This window comes from Hemicordylus capensis, chromosome 1, assembly GCF_027244095.1.
Source record: "Hemicordylus capensis ecotype Gifberg chromosome 1, rHemCap1.1.pri, whole genome shotgun sequence".
Classification (NCBI taxonomy): Eukaryota; Metazoa; Chordata; class Lepidosauria; order Squamata; family Cordylidae; genus Hemicordylus; species Hemicordylus capensis.
In genome coordinates, this window is record NC_069657.1 from 131306327 (window position 1) to 131330227 (window position 23901).

General features: G+C 44.4%; 1 protein-coding gene across 1 annotated transcript in view; it reads right to left on the bottom strand.

Moving 5' to 3' along the window:
• LOC128323920 (mucin-5B-like) overlaps positions 1-23901 on the bottom strand; it is a 79418-nt gene that overhangs the window by 41118 nt on the left and 14399 nt on the right. The window contains exons 11-29 of the mRNA XM_053247898.1: positions 22991-23101; positions 22155-22224; positions 19296-19433; positions 19029-19193; positions 18381-18475; positions 16985-17111; positions 15688-15943; positions 15187-15239; positions 14129-14229; positions 12798-12949; positions 12195-12333; positions 11985-12098; positions 10920-11099; positions 10498-10737; positions 8878-9034; positions 8311-8439; positions 7256-7400; positions 6140-6183; positions 5869-6051 (exon numbers count right to left, since the gene is read on the bottom strand). Coding sequence (XP_053103873.1) covers positions 5869-6051; positions 6140-6183; positions 7256-7400; positions 8311-8439; positions 8878-9034; positions 10498-10737; positions 10920-11099; positions 11985-12098; positions 12195-12333; positions 12798-12949; positions 14129-14229; positions 15187-15239; positions 15688-15943; positions 16985-17111; positions 18381-18475; positions 19029-19193; positions 19296-19433; positions 22155-22224; positions 22991-23101 — 2599 coding nt within the window. The remainder of the gene's footprint in view (positions 1-5868; positions 6052-6139; positions 6184-7255; positions 7401-8310; positions 8440-8877; positions 9035-10497; positions 10738-10919; positions 11100-11984; positions 12099-12194; positions 12334-12797; positions 12950-14128; positions 14230-15186; positions 15240-15687; positions 15944-16984; positions 17112-18380; positions 18476-19028; positions 19194-19295; positions 19434-22154; positions 22225-22990; positions 23102-23901) is intronic.

The window sequence follows — 23901 nt, forward strand, 5'->3', positions numbered from 1 at the left end:
AATATATTACTCTATTTTTTTATTTAATCTGAGCTTGCTCTCAGTTTGTTTCTGATCCTAATTCATGGAGGCTCTCCACACAAGCAGTGTGGAGAGCTTTAGTGGGTAGTGCTGGGAAAGCGGGCTTAGCCTGCTCTCCCCACACACAAGCAGACCGCTCACTCTGGGAGGCCACCCACGTGAATATCGGCTCCGTCATGGAGCCAGTTGGGTTTGCGGGGATCAGGGGCCGCACGGCCCCCGGAAGTCCCAGGGTGCCCCATGAAAGTGAGCGGTGCATTCTGGGGAGACCCCCACGCTGGGAGGCTGCTTGTAGCCTCCTGATTGGGGGCCTACTCATGTGTTGCTGCACCGCGGCAGCACACAATCAGTCAAATGGGGTTAGCAGAGTGCTTGCTCCGCTAACCTCATTTATTGGGAGGTACTTTCCACAGTTTGCTGCTGGGAGCCGCGCCCCTCCCGTTGAAGAACACAACCGCAGGAAAGCAGGCTAGGCTCCCTTGGCCCACTTTCCTGTGGTCGTGAGAATCGCCTCATGCTCTTAAAGTCTTGGATGGTTTGGGCACAGGGTACCTGAGAGACCACGTTACTTAATGTCAGTGACTGCACACTGAGATACACTGTACACTGTATCTCAGCTTCATTCAAAATAGGTAGCACACCAAGACTAACTGAAATGATTATAAGATGGTTCAATATAGCATAAGCTTTCATGGGTGATAACCCACTTCTCCAGATTCTGAGTTGTTACTGGAGAAACACAGGCAGTTGAAATCACAGCATGGGAACAGTCTAAGATTCTCCAAGGGACAGGGGTTAAAATACATCAAGTACCATCCTTATAGTGTTACAGAAAACCATCGCCTCTTTTTAATCCTCGTCCAATACAACTGAACTTTCTGACAGAACCAGTAACAACTCAGCAAGGATATCCACATGCGCAGCCTAACCTAGGATAGGGCAGCCCAGCCTGGGTTACGCCATGCATGTGAAACACCAGGATCAAGGTCCTTCCCAGTGCTGCAGCCGCACCAAGCCCAACTTTTAAACCCAGCATTTAGCCAAGTTTGCTTAACCTTGGCCAGTGATCATCTGGGTGATTGTTGCCAGGTTCAACAGCTCCCCTCTGCCCACTGCCATTTCTGCACATGATCTGGGGGGAAGGAGCAGCTGTGACAAGTGCAGTGGCTGCTCTAACAAAAGCAGCCACCACGCTCATGCGTGGGAGGCAGGAAACCCTGCCGCTCCCAGCATTTCCTTTTGGCACGCTGCAGCTTGTGTGGGCACGTGGTGCGGTGAAGGGAAGACTGCCACTACTCATCTGCAGGGGAAGGCAAGCGAACTCCCGCCTTCCTCGCAGCCTTTCAGAGCGGCAGCAGAAGATCTTCTATATAGCCTTAGCACCTGACAAAGTGGGTTATCACCCATGAAAAGCTTATGCTATATTGAATCATCTTATAACCCTTTCCGTACATAACTCTGGTACTTCTGGGGGCTGCGCAGATCCCCACCGGCAGATCCCCGCTGCAGCCCCCCGCTGGCTCCGTGACGGAGGCGGCAGTCGTGTGGGTGGCCGATCCAGCCACCCAGGGGTGCAGCCTAGATTGTGTGCGGGGAGAGCGGCTCTCCCTGCAGAACCCCCTCCGGCGAGTCTCAGCTATCAGGAGACTCGCCTCTCTGAGTGCTACCTATTTCTTTACAGGCACTTCATAACATTAAAAGAGTGAGCAAATTCCTCTGGTTGCTGTTGAAGGGCAGATTTTGTATATGTACTCTCTGATTTACATGCTCCTGCCCTGCCCCATTTTCTTCTGGCATACTATATATGATTTTATGAAAGGAATCTATATATCTATTTCTCCTGGGTGTGCCTTTAGAATGAGCGTCCTGGCAAGCCATCTGATTGGCTGGGCGCTGGGCGGCACATCCAGGAGACCAGAGGTGTGTGGGTGGGGGGCATGGCCAGGGAGGCCAGAGGAGCCAGGGGGCCCGGATGCAGGGAAGCAGTGGTGGCGGGCCCAGCGGCCGCGCAGGCAATCGGCAGCAGCGGTGGGCATGGCCGGCGGCCACACAGGCAAGCGTCGGTGTTGGCAGGCATGGCCGGGGAGGCCAGAGATGGCAGGGGGCGCGACAGTGGGGGCAAGCGGTGGCGGGAGGCCAGAGATGGCAGGGGGCCCGGCCGTGGGGGCAAGTGGTGGTGGCGGGCCCGGCAGCCGAGGAGGCAAGCAGTGGCGGCGGCGGGGCTGGATGCACGAAATGCCAGGCCCGGCCGCATCAAGGCGGAGCGCCACTGACTCAACCGGGCAGGAGCGAGGGGGCGGAGAGCCCGCGCTGGGTGAAATGGCAGGCCTGGCCGAGCATTGCTGGCTCAACCCAGCAGCGGCAAGGCCGGCTGCGCGGCAATAAGGTGGAGAGGCCAGGTCCAGCCTGCAATAAGCCAGAGCCAGGCTGGGGTGAGAGAGAGCCGTAGGACCCGGCTGCAACGAGGCAGCTGCGCCAGAAAAAGAATATGAAAAGAAAAAGACAGAGCAAAGGGGGTAAGGCTGCACAAGGGATGGCTGCACAAGGGAACAAAGCTCAAGGGCCTGGCACAGGAATGGGTGCGAGAGGGAGCCAGTAGGGGGACACGTGACAGAGGAGGGCGGAATAAGTGGCGGGGGAGGCAAGCGAAGGGCTGCAGGGGTGGGGACAAAGCTATGGAGAGCCAGACTGTGACGACTGGCTCTCACACACACCCTCCCCACAAAGTACTGAGTGGAAAAACAGGGCCAACAGTAGCCACACTCAACACTAAAAAACAAAACAAAACACCCAAGCAAGACACTGGGGCAGAAGGTAGGGGGAAGGCAGGCGAGACACTGGGGCAAGAGGTGGGGGGAAGGCAGGCGAGACACTGGGGCAAGAGGTGGGGGGAAGGCAGGGGAAACACTGGGGCAAAAGGTGGGGGGAAGGCAGGCGAGACACTGGGGCAAGAGGTGGGGGGAAGGCAAGACAAAAAAACTCCTGACCAAATACTTGAAACACCAACCTCCCCAAAAAACTTCCAAATACAAAGTGCACTGATTCACAGAAAGAACTGCAAAAAGACAACAAAGACACATGGAAAAATAAACAACTGAACAACCAGCCAAATTCTCACAACAAAACTCCAAGAAGAAAGTAAACTACTGCACAGAAGCCTCTGTGCGGGTTCAGCGAGTACAGTATATTTCAGATGGTAATGTTTGCTATAGAGCATATGCAGTGTGGGGCTTTTTTATTTTTTGCTTTTAATTTCCCTATTTAGATATGTAGTGTCCAGCAGGGGCTGCAGAGGGGATCCACCGGTGGGGATCCGCACAGACCCCAGAAGTACCAGAGACTAACTGAAAGGGTTATAAGATGCTTCAATATAGTGGCTTGTTCTGATGAGCTAGCCGGGTGCCAGGCAAGGCACAATTGCCTCTAGTTCCAGGCAGCTCAGTTTGCTCCTCTCTTTCTCATCCCACCCCGACCCAGGGTGAATGGGAGCTGCTCTGTCTGCAGGCTATGTGAGCTGGGCGCTTTCCAGACTAGACCCTACAACGGGGTCAGGATATATCTCAGAAGTGAGATTCCACACTCTCAGTCCCTAAACGGGCAGCAGGGTGCCATTCACATTTCCAGTGCCTTGTTGTGAATTTAATCATGATATGGAGCAAGGACGTTGTATATCCCACATGAAAAGTTGCTGTTTTGGGGGGTTGTTAGTAGCTGCGAGACTGCTCCCCCTGTTGGTTACGTTCCGAATGCAACTTGCCCGAACGGAGGCATTTTGCTGCTGATGAGCAGCTAGTCTGGAAAGCGCCCTGGTTAATAACTGACCGGTCCTCTTAGCTCCCCCTGATGGATTGCCAGCCTGCAGGCAGAGGTGCTCTCGCTAATGCAGAGGCAGGGAGAGGGGGGTGCAAATGGAGCTGCTGGGAACCGGAGGTAGTGGTGTCTGGTTTGGTTCCCCCCTCACTCCTTAGGACAAGCCACTCCTGCTCTCTGAGCCACTGTGGCAGCTTCTGGTGGGTAAGGGCTGGTGTTCTACTTTCTGCTGCTCTGCAGTGCCACCACTTTGGAACAGAGGAAGCTGCCATATACTGAGTGAGACCATTGGTCTATCTAGCTCAGTATTGTCTTCACAGACTTGCAGCGGCTTCTCCAAGGTTCCAGGCAGGAAATCTCTCTCAGCCCTATCTTGGAGAAGCCAGGGTGGGAACTTGAAACCTTCTGCTCTTCCCAAAACAGCTCCATCCCCTGAGGGGAATATCTTACAGTGGTCAAACTTCAGGTCTGCCATTCAAATGCAACCAGGGTGGACCCTGCTTAGCTATGGGGACAAGTCATGCCTGCTACCACAAGACCAGCTCTCCTCTCCATGACTAGATTTGAGTATGTAAGTGCATAGTTATCACACAGGCCAATAGTTTTCATCTGGTATTATGAAGCTGGCTTCTATGTCTGAGCACCTTGTCATTCAAGCAAAGACTAAGCTTCACCTGGACTGTTCATCCCCATATGCCTACATGACCATGTGCCTGATTCCAACCACCAATATTAGCAGGTACCATATTTTAGGAAAAAATCACTGTTCACAGAGTTTTGTTGCTTCTATTGTAGCTTGCATGAGGTTTGCTGTGGGCCATTTATAATACTGGTTCATTGTTCTTTAGATTGATCTATTAAAGTTCTTTTAAAAACTACTTTTTCACACAGGAAGGAAGTATTTTTTCACACAGCACATAATTTAATCTATGGAATTCTCTGCCACAGGATGTGGTGATGGCTACTAGTTTGAATGGCTTTAAAAGGGGCTTAGACAGACTCATGGAGGACAGATCTATCAATGGCTACTAGTCTGGGGGCTATAGGGCACCCCCAGCCTCAGAGGCAAGATGTCTCTAAATGCCGGTTGTAGGGGAGCAACAGCAGGAGAGAGGGCATGTTATCAGTTCTTGCCTGTGGGTTCCCCAGAGGCATCTGGTGGGCCACTGTGTGAAACAGGATGCTGTACTAGATAGGTCTTGGGCCTGTTCCAGCAGGGATGTTCTTATGTTCATATGCTCACATAGATTAATTATTTTATGTAAGAATGTAGGCCTGTGCATTGGAATTTCTGATTCCTATTTGATTGAAATTTGTAGCAATCCCTCTGGTGCTATGAGAGGGCAGGTGCTTTTCCTTAGGCCCCCCCCCCCCATGCAGTACTTTCTGTTCCGGGCACTGGAGTGGGGGACAACTTTCCAACAGAAGTGGAGACATTCCGTGCTGCCTGGAAAGAGGTGGCCGGGGGGTGGGGCTGGGATCGCTGGGAGGAAACATGGGGATGCCAGGGGAATGCTCAAAGGATGCTGGAAGGATGCACAAGGACATCTTGGATATGTAGTTGATCATGGCACTTTCCCCCATGGTGTTGTGTGGGGAGGAGCCTAGGAGGAGAGTCCTCTTGTGGTACTGAGGGTGTGTGCATGGTTGATATACATTTGTCAGAAATGCTGATGCACAGGGCTACAGTACAGCACATTGCATCTTTTATGGTGTTTATGCTTTGTTGCTTTCTAAAGAGGAGGAAGGAAATGCATTATGTGTCCTTCTCTCTGGATCATCTCTGAGGGGTGAGTGCTGCATTCAGCACCAGAGATTGTCAGTCTAAAGAGATGTCTCCTGCCCACAACATGTGGACAGATGCCCAGGAGATTGTACAAAATTCACAGATACATACATAGTTATTCTCCTAAGAGGAAGCTGTTCCCACCAGCTAAGTATTTGTTAATTAGTTTAGCAGTAATGAATGCAAATAGTGCGTGGTGTTTAATTTGAAGCACGGAGCCTTAAAAATGTTTCCAGAAATACCTGTTGCACTTGGTGTTGAAGTGGTAGTAAACGCAAATGGTGGTGTGGTAACTTCATTGCATTTGTAGAGTTCTCTGTGGATTGTTCCATTGACATCACAGGTTGCTTGCATGCACCAGCCCAAGCCATCTGTGGTGTTGTAGATGACATCTTTGTAGACGTATGTCTTCCCTTCATAATAGCAGTAGCATGCTGAAATTTAGAAGCAGAATGTTTTGTTGTTAGACAACATCATAGGAAATGTTTCCTAAGGTGCAGCTCATACATCTCTACAGCTTACCTTCAGCATTGTAGCTGCACTCGTTGCCTTTACTGGTGCATGTGCTGTAAGAAAGAACAGCTATGTTGAGAAAATGGCATAATTTGCAGCTTAGTTTTTACTTAGATCTTCCTTCACCATGTCATTAATATCACTGAGTGTGTTTATTTTGCATGTTTGTTCAGCTGAGATGCACTTCATCCGAATTCACCCTCCATCATTTTGTCAATGAAAGCAGGGACACTCTTGTAACACCCATGTTCTCACTGAAATGTTCTCCTTCCTATAGCACACATTGCTGAAGGCTGTTCTCTGCTTGCTGTACATGTATTCATGTACTCCCGTGGCGTAGCTATCCACCTTCGGACAAGAGGACAAATTTTCCCTGGGCCACCAGGGACTTGGCCCTTCCTCAGGGTGCCCCCTTGCTCCCCTCCCATACCCAGTTGGTAAACAAATCACTCACTGGCTGAGAGTGTGAGGTATGACCCCTCACCCGCTCCCAGCTGGTGCTTTGAGTGAGGGAGAGACTGAAAGTGCCCAGCAGCCTTCTAATAAAGTGCCAGCTGGGAACGGACAAGGGGCCATGCATATCCCCTTCATGGTGCTGACAATGCACCCCGCCCCCCAGGTTGGCATGCATCTGATGTTGATGCAGGGGGGGCAAAGGAGTGCTGGTGAGCCTGTCTCTGGGCCTCTGGTGAGCCCCCAACACCTCTCATGTACTCTGTAATCACTTGTCCTGTGTTGGCTGCTAAAGCAGGTGTGATAGTAAACTGATCTTAATAGTTTCCCTATTATGTTCTTTACTTGTAATTGTATCTCCAGCTTTTTAGCTTTTTGGCCCTCTAAAAACATTTAGTGACATGTACTGTCTGGACAGGCAATTCCTGATGGATAGAAAGGAACCTAATGAACATATAGACACACTCATGACATTTTTATCAAAAGGTATCCCTAAAATCTTCCCCAAAGGCAACATAGGCACAGTGATTTACCAAGGATGGCTGTCCGATAATGGGCATAAAGAATCGTTTTGGGAAAAATGAATGGATACATTTCATAATGCACACTGGAAATGTGTGGCTGCCAAACTCTGTGGTGATTATTTTCTCTTGATATTGTCAGGCTACTTACCAGGATTGACAGTTCTCTCTTGATTCAAAGGTTGTTCCTGGTGGGTGGTAGTCACCGTAATCATCATAACAGCCGCAAACGTCAACACATTTCATCTCATCTTCATTGAAATAGGGCTTATCTGCTGGACAGTATGGGTAGCAGCCTGCAAACAGAGAAAAAAGAGGTGAAAGAGAAAGGGGATATATAAAATGGATCATTGGCCAAAATGCAGTCCCATTTAATTTTCTCTGTTTTATCTAACAATCGTCAGCATATTTTATGGTTTTTTTTTGTGGGGGAGGGTGCTGGGATTTGTCCCCCCCACCTATCTAGTGAAATGTTTCTATTTCGGGTGGGGGGGGATGGTTGTCGTTCTTAAGGACTTCTGTGAATTAAACCCAGATTCCTGCCTGTTTCCTGTTGCTTCTTTCCTCCCTGTTGCTTAGCAAATAACAGCAACCGCAAACCAAACTGAGAAACACATTCAAACAAAGTTCAGAACTTGCTTTTAATATTTGGATGACCTGATATCTCATCAGGACCAAGAGTCCACTTCCCTATAATAGTAGATTGGCCTATTTTTAAAAATAAATGAGTTCTACTGTCTGGAAACAGGTTCTGGCTCTGGTTCTCAGAGCCATCCTGCCTTTTGAGACCGGAGGGCTGTGGGCCACCTCCAGTCTCAAAAGGCAGGATGGCTCTGAGAACAAGTTGCAGGGGAGAAATGGCAGGAGAGAGGGCACGCCCTCAACTCCTGCTTGTGGCTTCCAGCAGCATCTGGTGGGCCACTGTGGGAAACAGGATGCTGGACTAGATGGGCCTTGAGCCTGATCCAGCAGGGCTGTTCTTATGAAACACTAGCTCAGAATGCAACAGCTAGGCTGTTAATTGGAAAAAGTAGATTGGATCATATCTTACCAGTGTACAAGGATCCTCATTAGTTGTTAGTTTGTTTCTGAACAAAATTCAAAGCGTTGGCTTTAATCCATAAAGCCCTCACCAAACTGGGACCTGGATAGCTGAAGAACTACCTGCTCCCAAACAAGTCTGCCCAATTGTTAAGATTTTCTCACCTTCCAAGCCAGGCAACTGATGAAGGCATCTCCCACTTGGGTTCCTACATGTCTTCATGCATGGGGCTCCACAAGGCTTGTAATGCCAATCACATTCTCCTTCAGCATTGTAATAGTCACAGAACATTGCTAAGGGGAACCGGGAGAAAAAGAACCTAAGAACCAAATATTCCAATGTGGATTCATATAACTGGCAACATCATTAAAGTAATTTATATAGATGCCCTGGGAAAATATTCTGAAGTCAAAACAAAAATGGATGCCATCACAACATATTTGAGGCCTGCATGTGATGCAAGTGGTTCAAAGAGGCATAGCAAAATCATGGAATTATTTCTAATGAACAATGATATGGTCATATTGACCATTAGTTTGGCATAATAAATGGGATAATTTATAATAGCCATTATTTTTTAATAGTATCTGTATAAAATTCCAGACATCTTCTTGAGTGTGCTATCTAAAACTTGATCATACATCCAAGAGAAAACTATATATATTGAAACCCATATTTCATGTTCCCTTTTCCTACTTTCATTGTTTAATCAAGTAAGGGCTAGTACTCACGACACACTGATGGTGATCTCCATGATATGCACACACCAAATTCACTACATGCTTGAGCATAGGCAGCCACGGCTGTACAAAAGCATTCACAGTCTCCCCCGGTGTCACAGGCACAGGCATCAGTCACGCAAGCTTCATAATATTTAGTTGGTTCAACCTATTATGACATTAAATTAATTAGCTAATGATGAATCATGGAATCTTTTTTAAAAAAACCTCTGGATGCTTAATTTTAAAAATTCTTTTAAAATTTACTTTCCCTCCAAATGCCCTAGTTGTTTCTTTAAAGTATATTATTTTTCTGTAAGAATGAAGGACGGCACACATTGCATCTTTTAAGGTTTTTATATTTTTTTGATTGTGAGCCTTTTTGGAACAGGGAAGCATTTTCTTAGAACTTTGCTATGTAAACTGTTTTGAGGACATTTTTGTGGAAAAGGAATATATGCAAAATTTCTTAACAATAGTGACCCACTTTCAGCACAGTACTACATGCCACAGGCAGTTGAGCAACCCCTACCGTACTGTGTGAGGCATTTTACACAATTAGTGTGAAGCGCCTCACTGGGCTCTGCAGGGAGAGCAGGCTTAGCTTGCTCTCCCCGCAGACGATCAGGTCTGCAGCCCTGGGCAGCCAGATCGGTCACCCACACGACTACCAGCTCTGTCACGGAGCCGGTGGGGGCTGCGGAGATTGGGGGCCGCATGGCCTTCGGAAGACCCAGGATGGGGTGCCCATGCACCGCGGCAGCACACGAACAAAAAAACAAGGTTGACGGAGTGTTTGCTCTGTTAACCTTGTTTAAGGGGAGGGGGATTTAGGCGGGCTAGCCATCTTGGAACCACCGGGCTCGCCTGTGAACCCGGTGGTTCCGACGATCACTGGAAAGCGGGCTAGGCTCCCTTAGCCCGCTTTCCAGTGACCGTGGGAAAAGGCTCAGTGTGTGTGTAAACTCGCTAATACTGTTGCAGAACAGGGCAGTCCTGCTCTGACTTAGTTCCACAAACACAGCTGTGCAACACAATACCCATTGGAAATGGTGGGCATGGACGATGCAACTGCATTTGCACAACTATAAATAGGAATGGGACTGCCCTTTTCTGCAACAGCGCAGGTGGAGTCTACACACATGCAGCAGCACGAGTGGTGCTCAGTCACCCACTATTGCTGCGCTGAGTGTGTGGGACAAAGATAAGCAGAACAATAATAGGAGCAGCTCTGAGTCTTGAAAGTGTTTCCTAATCTTCTTCTACCTGTGACAAATCCTGTTAAAAGCTGTGTAAAAATAAAAGAAAATCAACACCATTTTTCATCTTTTTGTTTGTGATTACTCATATTGGCTGACATTCTGAGCAGCGTTAGAAGTACATAACCGGAGTTGCATCTGTAGACGACTGTGCAATGTTGCTCAGCCCATTGTGCTGCCAAGCAGGCAAACACTGCTCTCTCTTTCCTCCAAAAGTACCTTTTGACTTCAGAAATATGTCCCTGAGGGCTGTGTGCTGCTACGGTTACACAACATTGCTCAGAATATGCATTAGGGGTGTTAGCTCAGCTTTGAGTAACACTTGAAATCATTCTAGTCTTCTGGAAAGTTTTGGCTTGAGGGTTTGCTATACCTGAGAGTGGCAGGCAGCAAAGGCCTTACTGTTGATGATGCTGCATTGCTTCTGTGACCAGGATTTTCTGTAAGGGTTCTTGGAGCAGGGATCTTTTGTGCATTTGGCATCCGGACAAGTGGGAGACACCTTCCAGCTGTTTCCAAATTCTAGTACATCACCTACTACAGACTGGCTCCGGGTTGTAAAGTCATTAATTCCATTGCCATCGTAGTTCCCACATAAGCCACAGACCTGACCCTGCACAGAGGAACATATACATAATAATCCAGGGATAGAAAACAACCTCTTAAATCAGCTTACTGTTTAATTTTTTTCTGTATAACTGATTAACAGCTTGTCAACAGGAGGAGTTGACACCGACTCGATGGCACAACTTTAACTTCAGGTTACATATACGTGGCTTGTAAAGAGTGGCTTACCTTGAAATTAGCACTAAGTTTGATAAATATACTTGTTTTCTTGTCCCATAAGAGAATTAGTCCATTGTTGGTCTCAACCACCAAGTAAATGCCCATGTAGCGAATTCTGTAGGGTAGCTGACCTCCATCACCTCTTTGTACTACTTCATGGTGCTCCTCTCTAAATATCAATTCATAGTTCTGGAGGAGCAAAATAAATAATGGAAAAAAGTACAATATTCCAAAATGACACTTGGAGTTGCTTATCAATGACAAAAGAACAATAATAGTTTAACTGCAGAGTTTCTCATTTAGTTTAGACATTTGGTGTTGATGGGGGGATCCCTGATATACTTCATTTTTCCTTAAATTTATATATGACATCTGATGGAACATTTCATGAATAAAAGCAGTAATATTAAATTATTGTAAACTGCCTAGAGACTTCAATAGAGGACGGTATACAAATATGTTATTTACATAAACAAACAAAATCTACAACTGTCAAAATATCTGTAGTTTAAATAGTATATAGATATTTTTCAAAATATAGAGCAAACCTGTCCATGGGGCAAAATTATAGCATGATCTTTCCTACACAAAGATTTAGCACCTGCAGGCTGCACACAGAGGGATCCCAATAGGGTTCATTAGAACCCTGTGTTTTCCCATCCCTCACCTCAACACATGAGCATGAACACAGTATGCTGTGAAACAGGGAGCACTGGTGATCTCCCTGAATACAGTGCTCTACTGATAGCACATCCCGAGGCCATATCACAAACTGCGTGTGAAACCTCTCTCAGATTAAAAAACCAGCTGGATATGATGTGCCTAAAGGATGCTGTTTGAGAATCAGAAGCACAAAGCCTTTTGTTGGGGGTGTATGCAACTACTTGCAAAGTTCTTTGGGCTCTTCCTGAGGTTTCAAAAATATGCTTTTCACTTGGAAAATTATATTTTATTACGTTACTTGTTTTGTAAGGTGTCCTTTGGCGCCTAAAACCTAATGTGGATTAGAACAGCTTTCCTTGTAAAAACCAAACCTTGTTACTATTCCATAAAGGCACCTGCAATGCTACTTACCCCCAAGAACAGTTTAATAGATTTTGAGCAAGTGGTTCCAGTTGTGCCACAGGGAACGTTTTCAGTGATGATTCGGAATGTTCCCTGGGTGGAGTTGTTCTGCCCACAGTGATCCTAAGTGTGGGGGTGGAATGGAGGAATAGATTATTTTCCTTTGTAGCAGAGACAGATTATTTTCATGTTAAAAATGCCAAAGCAATTACTCAGTACCTGGACTAGTGTATATTCACACTTCCCATTGAAATTATACCGCTTGTCATCAAAGGTGATAACATGCCCATCTCCATAAACAGCACAAGTTCCCAGGCATCGATCTGTAGTGCATTGCCACATTCTGTTCTTACATACACTAGAAAAAGGGGGAAATAACATTTTAAAGTGACTACTCTATTTGCATAAAAATATGCTGCTATGTATTCATTTAATACAGTATATTCTAGTCCTTGCAAACATCTCATCATCTCATCATAGGTAACATGAAGAGGAGAGGATAGAAAGGGTACAGGGGAAAACAGTAAGAGCATTAAGCGCTGTAAGAAATCAGAAAATTAATAATCAAAGTGATTTAACTATGCAATTTCTGTCATAGAAGCATAAACCTTAGTTCATTCAGGTATATATAAAGTACCATGCTCATATTGTGGAAACCAAGGCTTTTCTAACAACATTTTGCTGATTTGGTCTGAAATGAAAGGTTTCTGCCTCCTTGTACCATTTTGCCCTTCAGTGTATGACTGTGGGATGAGTGCTGGTCATCTGTGGAATGTGTAAGATGGATGGAAACAACAGACATGCTCTTTAGCAAATGCTTACCAGGTGTTGCAGTCAGCTTTGATCTTTTCTCCTGGCTTATAAGTGGCATCGTTGTGAATACATGGACACTCTTCCATAGCAATGCAGCCTCCGTTACCATCTGTCACTAGCCCACTGGGGCACATGCAGCCTGACACACACTCTGTGCTGTACTGTAAGAACCAAGAATAAAACATAACACTGATAATCACAGAACCTGATTTTGTCTCTAGACCAACAGAAGCAGGGATGGTTCAAAGGATGATGGCTTCTGAGAATTCAAAGCACTTCAAATATGCTATCTTGAAATCCTTAAAATAACTCTGTAAGATAGGTCAGCATTATCTTCCTCACAGTGAGATGAGAGGAAGGACTGAAACTAGGAAAGGCCAACTAGTAAGTATATGTGTTAGGCACTATACAGCACAATTGTCCTATTCAGTTGTTCTCAAAGCATGGATGCTGTACCCTATGGATATGCAAACAGGTTCGAATTCGAACTGGTTCAGTTTGAAGGTTCGAACTTGAACCAAACAGGGCATTGAATTGGTAATGCCAGTCCGAGTTCTAACCAAAACAGAGCCTGGTTCTATTCAAACTGGTTCTAACCAGTTCGAAGGTTTGAGCCTCCAAAACTAGATTGGGGTGAGAGGCACCCAAAAGTGCCTACTACCCAAACCCCAAAGCAATCAGATACTCATGCAATATTTAATGACTTTTTGAAAAAATATATTTGCATTTTTCCTATAGGGTATAATGCGGACTTGAACTGGCCCATTATTTCCTATGCAGAGCACCTGGGGCACACACCTGGAATTGGTGGTAGGCACCCAGGGGTGCTTAACACCCACTGAACCTCAAAGCAATTGGACACTCCTGTGATTTTAGATTATTTTTTGAAGGTTTTTCTTTTTTTTCCCATTTCCCCCATAAGGTATAATGGGGACTTGAACTGGCCCATTATTTCCTATACAGAGCACCTAGGGGCACAAACTCAGGGGTGCCTACCACCCACTGAACCCCAAAACAATCGGACACGCAATCCCAAACCCCCAAGCAATCATCCATGGGAGTTTGTCAGTGAGCCCTGTCTCCAGTACTGATGTGATTGGTAGCTCTGCCACAATGCTGTCCACAAGTACAGTGCCAGGATTCCTAATCATGGGGAGGATCTCTTCCCAACTGCATAACTTTCGGACAAATGCTGTGCTCATGGGCAGCATAGTGTGAAGCTATAGAGCACATCAACATGGGGGATGGGGCTTGATGGCATGCTCTCATGGGCACTGTATCCAGGTAGACTGCCTATGCTTGGAAAATAACTGAATAGGGCTTAGGTCTTGTGTACTTACACACTGCATATCAAGAGTCTGACAGCTCTTCTGACATTCAGCTCCAGTAGTGCCTGCAGAGGCATTTCTGCAGTCAAAGTAGACCATGGGGGCAGCACAGACTGGGGGGGAGAGAGAGGGGGGGTGTAAATACAGACATAGATGTCATAAACCAGTGTTTCTCAACATTTTTGGGGTCATGGACCGGTACATTATTCATGCACAGTTTCCTGGAACAGCAGTTAGTAAGGGGGTTGCCCCCCTCGCCCCAACCCCACTCCCAGGCACCCCGCAAAAAACAATTTCAGGCAGCTCTCCGAAGCTCATTTCCAGGCAGTTCACTGAAGTGAAATGAACGTTATCCAGCAGCAAGGGCTGCCTAGGAATGAGCTCCAGAGAGCTCCTGCCGGCCCCCGCCAGTCCAAAATTGCTTTTTTTGGGGTGGGTGATTTTTATTAGTGATGCCTCATGCCTTGCAGACTGGCACTGGTCCACGGACTGGTGGTTGAGAAACACTGTCATAAACCATGAATACTGGGATGAACTATTTGAGCAGGAGTGTGCTGTGGTTTCCAGAACTAGCATTAACAAGGTACTATGACGTATGTACCAATTTGCAGCTTTTAATGTGTATATCTCCCAGTAAAAGTACAATGCTTGCATTGCTCATGTATTGGTGGCTGGGTACGTCAGTGGCAGAGTCCATGTTTTACCTGCAGAAGGCTCCAATCTCCAGTATTTTCAGTTAAAAGGAGAAGGTGGTGAGAAGGCAATATTGGGCTAGACAGACCAAAGGTCTGTCTTAAGGCAGCTCCATATATTCCTATCTCTTTTCCCTTCCACCATTTTAAAAATTCTGGTCCTTTCTTTAAAAACTAAAAACCAAACGAAACTTGGAACCCAATCCTGTGCATCTTTACTCAGAAGCAAGTGCCACTGGGTTCACATTAATGTAACTCTAGGTAAAAGTGCACAGGATTGCAGCCAACGTTTCTGCTGTACTAATGTTCTTGGATTCTTTACATGTTTATTTTTAAAGCCATGTTCAATTTTTTTTTTAAAAAGTTGGATTCTCTTACCTTTACTTGAATCCACATCTCCAATGCAGTTCAGCTTCCCTTGATGACAAGTGCTATGTAAAAGAAAGGGGAATGATACTAGTTTTTTTCATTCTCCTGGAACTGGCAGGATTAACTCTCTTCAGAATTCTGGACCTGCAAGTTGCAACTATTATCTTGCCTTGAAAACACACCACCACGAACAAAGTAGCTGCCAGTGTCTCAAGTAGTCTAGACAGTACACATGATTTGGGGATTATTGGAGTCTGAAAATGGGACCATGCCTGCCACTAGATCGGATATTTATGACATTTCAAAATGCTGGTGCTTTGTGTATTTTGGCAAGTTAGTACATTTGCAGAATACGTTAAAAAAAAAAGCCACCTAGCTATAACATAACTGGAGGAAATGCCACCATTTCAGAGATAGGCAGTGTTATTTAGATGATAGGTTGTGACATTATTTTGATGCCACAAATACATGTATTCTGACAGAGATTAGACTATAATTGAATCCTCTTACCATACAATGCCAAGGTCATGGTGTACTTCACCAGAAAGTACTGGTGTTCCCCTGTAATAACAGGGACATTGGTTAGCAGGCACACATTTTCCAGAGTCATCCATGTAGGTTCCACTTTCACATGTACATCCATCAACTGGCACAAATCTGATATTGCAGGTGACATCAGGTTCACTCAGAGATCGGCAGGTAGGTTGACAGGAAGTGATGGTGTAGCTATAATTCAGGGATTTGGGGCACAAAGTGGTGTATTTGGCTGGAAGGAGGAAAACAAAACATAGTGGCATTTATTCACCAATAAACACTTCTACTCTGCCTTCCAGTCTCAACCTCCCCCCCCACCCGCCCACTTTAACAGGAATAAAAACAATTTGTTAAAATATCACATCCAGGATACAACAGAGCCTAAAGCAACACCAGTTAATAAAGAGACAAAGCCCTGCTGAAGCAGATATGCTTTTGCAACATGCCAGAAAACAAGCAGTAAGGGAGACAGACAGGACTCTCTTTCTACAGTTTATGACTGAAAGGGCTCGTGCATTGTGCCCACTTGCGGCACTTTTGTTGGCATTGGGACACATTCCAGGGTCTCTAGAGGCCCATTCGCACATTATGTTCAGCACTCGTACAAGTGTACAGTGCACACAGGTACAGATCTGTGCACAGGTACAGTCATTCACATGCTATGCTGAACACAGGTACAGAAGTACCCTTATCTGTACCATGCATTTGAAGGGCCTGTATCCAGGTTCATTTTAAAATGAACACAGGTACAATCATTCACATAGCAATAGCAATAGCATTCACATAGTCACGTGTATGAGTGTACAGACATCTGTACACTTGCACAGCATAATGTCTGAATTTGGCTTAAGTGATCTAAGGATATAAGTGAAGGCAGTCTTTCAGATATCCAGGTCCCAGACCATTTAGGAGTTTAACCGTCAAAACCAGCACTTTGAATCAAGCACCTAGAAATGAATAGGCAGCCAATGATATGGTCCACACAGAGTTCGCCACCTAACTGTCTGGCTGTTGCATTTTGAACTAATTGGATACTTTCCAAAGGCAGCCCCGCATTACAGTAAGCCAGTCTGGCTGTGACCAAGGCATGCATGAATGTGGCTAGGTCTCGCTTTTGGTGGCTGCAAATCATTGCTAATACTTGTGTCCTGGAGGCTATTCATTTCAAAGTCTCAGTAGGAGACAGAACCCAGCAGGGCCTAGAATGTGACAGTATGCACTGGCAGAAATGTAATGTCATTTAAGTCCTGGGATGGTTGCTTAGAACACTTACTACAGACATTGGTCCTCCATCCAGAGAGTTGAATTCCTTTGGCTGCACAGGCTCTGACATAGGACGAGAGGGCAGCACACATGCAGTCTTCACTTCTCTCACAGTTGCAGGTGTCAAACATGCAGTTCTAGGAAATAGAAAATTAGTAATTCCAAAATCCATTCAGCACTCTATTCAAAGGCTCTGGTGATATACCCCTCCCTCTGCCTGGCAATCTGCTCCTGGCTCGGCTGCACACCCTTCGGGATATTTAAAAAAGGATCCCCCTTTTTTTGCAACCATATCTCACTTGGATTCAATGGTAACTTTTCCCAGTCTTTCTACTGGATACTCCAATCACAGCAGCCTCCCCTCCAAGCAGTGCACAGGTACTGGCATGCTTGGATCCAGCAGTAGGACTTCATAATACACCTCAGACTATTTTAAAGATATAACTATTGCTGGGCCACATTTGAGTTTAGGCTCCAACTTTGCCTAGTCAATCATTTTGGTGCATTACCTGGAAGGAAAATCACATGTCTCTTTTAAAATGCTGAATGTGGAAAGAACAAGTCACGATTCTAAACTTTAAGTTTAAAAGAAACGTGAAGTTAGGTATCCTGTGCTGTATATCAAGTAATAGGGGGGAAAATATTTTTTTTGTTTATTTAAAGGTTGAAGCACAGGATTCAAGCATTTAGCCAGCATGGAAATCTGAGGGTCAGTTAACACGTGCATGCTTGATTCCTCATCAGTTGATGATTCACAAGTTAGTATGTAAAATCAGCTCCATTGAAAACTATTCTGTTTGAGGTGATAAGATTTGACATGAAAGTTCTATCAGTAGTATTTGATATGTGATGGCTCATTCATGCATGCACTGTGAAGCATTTTATACTGTAGTCACTGAGTAATGGACATGCATGTGTGAATTAGTCCTTAGAGGTTTTTTCTGCATCTTCTTTGTTATTGGCCACTGGCTGATTGGCTCTTACTCCTGCTTCTGGAATGTTTGAAAGCCCTATTTAAACTTTTCCATGTCAGCTGCAGTCCTGGTTTCTGGCTAGTGTAATGACTTCCTGGGCTCAGCAAACACACCTGTTGTCCAGCTCTTGGCCCTTGACAGTTTGTCCTACCATACAATGCCCCCACCCCATCACAGGTTGATTTCTGCTTTCATCTATGTAATTTTTAGTTTTATGATAATTAATCTATTGATTTGGGTTCAATAGGGTCCATACCTTGACTCAGTTCCAAAGAATGGGCTCCACTGACACCAAATGGATGTCAGTCTCTAAGCCACACCCAGTTTAATTCCACCCTTTTGGACCTGTCCTAATAGATTATTCCCTCATAGATACTTTTAAGGTTCAGCCTGATTTGTTTTTTAAAGGAGAGGTAATAGTTAGCAAAGTACCTGTTGATAAGCAGCTGGATTCACTGAGGGGTGGCATTTGCTAAAAGGTCCTGCAGGATCAGTCAGTAATCTACACCAATGCTGGGCATATTTTTCTACAAAGAGGGGAAATAAATCCATATCACATTGTGTATTTTTGCAGGTACAAATTGTGCAGCTTACATTTCTGAGTTCAATTTGGATATTATGGTACTACAGCAAATGTTTGTTTTACTCACTGCGCTATTTGCTAAAACTGCCAAAGCCGTGGTTTGAGAGAGAAATTGATCAACATCTTGAATGTATGATGCATGCTACCGATACATGGACATGGACACACACAGATACACAATTCCACATACTGCTGGCAGTTCATGGCTGTTTGCAGTACTTATAAGCCACATCCAATAGAGAGTTAGGCATGCTTAAGTCCATTATCTCAATCATTTTAAGCATACCAAATTCTTTTTGGGATGTGGTGACAAGGTTTTGATTCACAAAATGTTTACTAATTATCTTAATTTCCCCGTGTATTAATATTTTGTGTTCATTTACTTATCCTATTCTTGTTAAATTTCTGACCAGTCCATTCCCACCCCCCCATGAGGTAGATAAGGGAAATCTAGAATTACAGTTTAAAGGTGTTTGTGTATCTTGCTCCGTGCCTACCATTTTCAATGCTGAGCGTGCAAGGATCTTCAAAATTCTGCTTGATGTTGGGACATGCGGCCTGGGTTTTCCAGGTGTTAGCAAATGCAGCTGCTGTTCCTTCCACCACACCACTTATAGCTTTGAAGTCATCTGTCTGCTGGCTGTTAAAGTTTCCACAGAGGCCTTTAAAAGAAACCCAAAGAGTTTGAGTTGTTTAGGAAATTCTCAGTGATACACTTTGGATTCGGGCATGTAACAATGTTTGGTTTAAAAAATATTCCTTACCACATGTCTTCCCTTTGAAAGATGGGTCTAGATAAACAAACAGTTGCATTATGGGTACGAGCTGGATCTCCATCTGAATTCCCAAGTTTGTTTGCACAATGAGGACAAAAGATGAAGGTCTGAAGATGGTCACATTAGCTGTAGATAAAGAACAAAAGGAACCCATTCTCATGAGAGCCTTATCTGCAAACTACCATTAATTCTCAGGTCTGTAGGAAGTTAGGAACCAAATCTCTGTGAAGACTGTCCAACTAAATTGGTGTGGAGAATGTGGGTTGAGTGGGTGTGCAATAAATGATACATGATGAAACAGTTGTATGCTTACTCTTAGCATGTGACTAACCATCAAGCCAATTTACATTGACCATACCACTATGCAAACCACCATTTAATGATGATTTTGTAGCAGTGTGAGCAACCCATTCTGTGTTTTTATTGTTCTGTAAGTTCACACTAACCCACTCTTCCTGAATTCTGCTTTAACAAGGAGAATTTCTAAATTAATGCTGGAATTCAACATTCACATTTGCACCAGATTTCAGTTCTTACCATGCACTTGCATTGTTCCCATCTTCTTTGTTACTGATGCACATGTAAAACACTGTAAAAACATCTCTCCTTTTTTGCAGTGTTCTACTGATGTGCCTGTTTGCTCCTGTGCATTTGTAAAACACCACACAAAAATAATCTTTATACAACCATATTTACAATCACATCAAGATCTTTTTTTTTTGGTGGTGGTGTTTTATCAATGTAATGAATTGCATATGTGCATCAGTAAAAGGCAGTTCAAAAAGAAACTTGATGCAATCCTGTATATGATCACATCGGGTGATTTTTTAAAACTGTTTTTAAAAATAATTCAAAGTGTTTTTTAAAAACAAAACACAACAAAACTGGGAGCAGAGGGCTACTGGGTGCTACAGTAAAGGGTAGCCTCCTGTCCTTTGTACCCAGGGTTTTTACCTGCGGTTCATTTTACTTTGGTAGACGATGGTGTGAACGATTGCCCCCACTTAACTGGGTTTCCCCCTGGCCTGCTGCTATTTATCGCAGTGAGCTGGGAGGAATGAGTGACCACACGGAGTGGAGTGGATGCTATACATAAAGCAGCTGCTCTGCTGCGTGTGTGCTGCATTCTGGGTCCTTGGAGCACGCTTTTCTCCTCCCAGCTGCACACTGCCAATCGCTGCCCAGGCACACATGTGGGGGCGCAGCTGGCAACTTTCCTTGTTTCCTTCAGTGGTCTGCAGGGAGGCAGGTAAGAGCCTGCCTCCTGGTTCACCCTCCCCGCCCAGATAAGGGGGTCATGTAAAAGGCCTTTAGGTAACTAGAAACTCCAAAATCCAGGTGAGAAATTTGGATTATGCACATCCCAATTTATAATATGCCAGTTTAATCATGCAAATTGGATCTGAGTTAGAGACCAAACTGTAAATGTTTAACTGGTATATTAATGTATTTGGAAAATGACTATGTGTCTGCCAACACATAGCATTCAAAGCCGCTAACAGAAATACTATAATGCACAATGTAACAGGCAATGGCTGACATTCTGTGCAGTGTTATGGTAAGCAAGCCTTGATACCAGGGGCGTAGCCATAATTGAGCGAAAGGGTTCAAAGAACACGGGCCCCCAGCACGGGCCCCCTCTCCCCTAGCTATGCCCCTGCTTGATACTGTTCTGAAGCAGTGGATGTGGAAGCATTGTTTCCCTTTGTGGCAAAGGAGAAACTTGTGGAAACATTGTTTCCACTTCCACTGCTTCAGAACAGTCTCAAGGCTTGCTTAGAAGTCTGCAGCAGCTGGGCATGACACTTCAGAGCCAGGAGGCTGCATAGAATGTCTACACAGTGAGTATAATAATCCAAAAGAGAAACAGAGTTTACAAGAAGAAGCTGTTAAAAGCACTTTAAAACAGTTGTACAGTCCACTAAAAAAGTTCAAAATAATGACAACTACAATAACAATACACTAGCATAATTAACTATCAAATCCTAACCATCAAAGGCTCAGGAAAACAAGACAAGGTAGGAGAATACCTCGGTAGAAGTGATTACGTGCAAGCAAGGTAGGAGGAAAACCTGGGTAGCTTTTCCTCCCACCTTTCCTCCACCAATCACTTCTACCCAGGTTTTCCTCCTACCTTGCTTCCACACAACCAAAAATTGGGAGCATACACAGCTCCAAACCTAAGTAGAACATAGTTTTTGACAGTGTGAATGATTCAGAATTTGCTTGACACCTAAAAATAGTAGAGATTGTGATGGTCAACTATATTTCAGAAGAGTGTTTGGTAAACAAGGTGCAGCCACAGAAAATGCCTTATCTTTGGGGGCTGCCCACATAACTTCCAAAGGTAGGAGCACCCAGGAAAGAACCTTCAAATAAGATCTCAACTGGTGGGCAAGTTTATATGGAAGATGGTGACCCTTCAGATGGCCAGGTTATTTAGACCAGGGCTTTGAGGTACCTGAAAACAACCTGGGGGCTAAATGAAGAATGTTCTTGATGATGAGTCCTGGTTAATAACCTGGCTGCCATATTCTGAGCAGTTAGTTTCCAGTCTTTTCCAGGGCAATCTCATATACAACACATGATAGTAATGGACTCAGAACATTACTAAAGCATAGATAACTATGCCAAGATCCCTTCCTTCCAGGAGGAGATCCTTCTCTACACCACACTCAACTTACTTTTCGCAGAAGAGCCAGTTTAATTGCAAAAGGCAAATAATAACCAAGCATGAAACAAAATTTTACTAACTTGTAGAATAGTGAGCTATTTTACTGAGCTCCTCTCTGAGACTCCAAATCTAAGATTGTCCTGCCAGTAAGAAGGATGTGTTGTATAATGTACCTGCTGAGATAGGAAGCTGAGTGTAGATCCAGTTTACAAACACACCACCATTAGGCTTGACCACAATGCTCTGATGAGAAAGAGAAGGGAAAAAAAAGACAAGAAAAAAGAAAAGAATCAATGTGACAATAAAGTATTCCATCATGCTATGAACAGGTAGAAGCAGAAAGATGATATTTCTGTTGGATCCTGAACAATCCCTGGAAGATGTTTGCTTTTAATATTTAAAATCTCAGGTGTTTATTCTCCCCCCTTCTCTTTTCCTTTCTTACAAAGAAGTGTTTGTGGACTCATTATTCCAGTCTATTTAAAACCTGTAGTTTTGTAGTTCTCTTATTGAGCATTTGCAGAAATTAGATCATCTTGGTTTTCCTGAACACACTGCTTCTTCTGTGTTGATTGTGGGCAGGTGATGTCAGTGTCTCCTTACAGAACCAGGAAGGAAAGAACACTGCTGGATCACATCACTGACATATGTCCTTTGTTGAACCTATTATTTTTAGACAATCCTTGCAATGGCACTTTTCAATCAAGGTGCATATAAAAAAACCTCATGTCATGCATATACTATACTGAAATTGATATCCAAAGCTGTATGCAACACATTTTTGTACAGCAATAATCCTCATGACAGGATAATCTAGTGTTGGATCATATGTTAAACTCTAATGGTCTCCCCAAACATTTCTATTGAAAGGTCAGCAGGAACACAAGGTGCACAAAGGACTATGTACATCTTGTTTATAAAAGGACTATAAAACCTTTCTTCCAATTATTCTAATATTACTGCCCATTGAGCCATCAGATATTCTGAACTCATTGGTTTTGTTACTTACAGTCTGGTCTCCATTGATGTTTATGGCTACCATCTTTAAGCATGTCTCAGTTTCTGTTAGGCCACACCTGCGGATTTCTCCCAGAACGGTAAATGTGTCTTCTTCACAGACCTGGAAAACACCACCAATAACTATGTACTTTAAAATCTTACTATAAGAGAGCCGAGAACTGTATACTGTATTGAGAAATTGTAGCAGAAATACAATATATTCTTCTTTAAGTTCAGAAATCATTTGGATCTAGGATTTGGTTTTATTTCTTATAGTGCTTAAACTTGATTTGTTATATTTTTAATGGGCAGGAGAAACAGTTTGAATCAAAGCTCTTAGAAACCAGAAATTCTTGCAGGTATTGGAAGATACTGGCTGAAGTACTGCGCAAGAGTTTGTCAGCCTAGTAACATTGTGTTTGCACAAATTGTGTTACACAAGAGTAAGCCCAGAATTTCCAATGGGCATACGCGTGTGTTTGTGTAAATTATGCAGATTGTGCAAATGCAAAATTATTAGGCTGATGTAGTCTGGCACAGTATGGTAGCCACTGAATGGTGAAAGCTTCTTTTAAAATGAGCAGGTGAAGTATTCTGGTTCTTTTAGCTCCTCATGATTTTTTTAGCTTGCAGCACAGGGAGGACAAGTGGCCCTGAGCAACTGGAGTAAGTAAGCAGCTCCTCCCCCCCCCCCACCTGACACTGCTACACCACCTTAGGAATTGCTTGTTTGTCCTGAACTGGTTTGCCCAAATCTGGCTTCATGGTCCGAACTGCCCCTGGATCCGTCTGTGATTGAACCTTCAAACTGGCCATGGTTTGAGGTGAACCAGTTCAGGATGAACCATTTATGCACACCCCTAATTCAAAATGCAGAAACAGGAAATGGATAAAAATTGCAATGTGATATGCAAAGCAAAG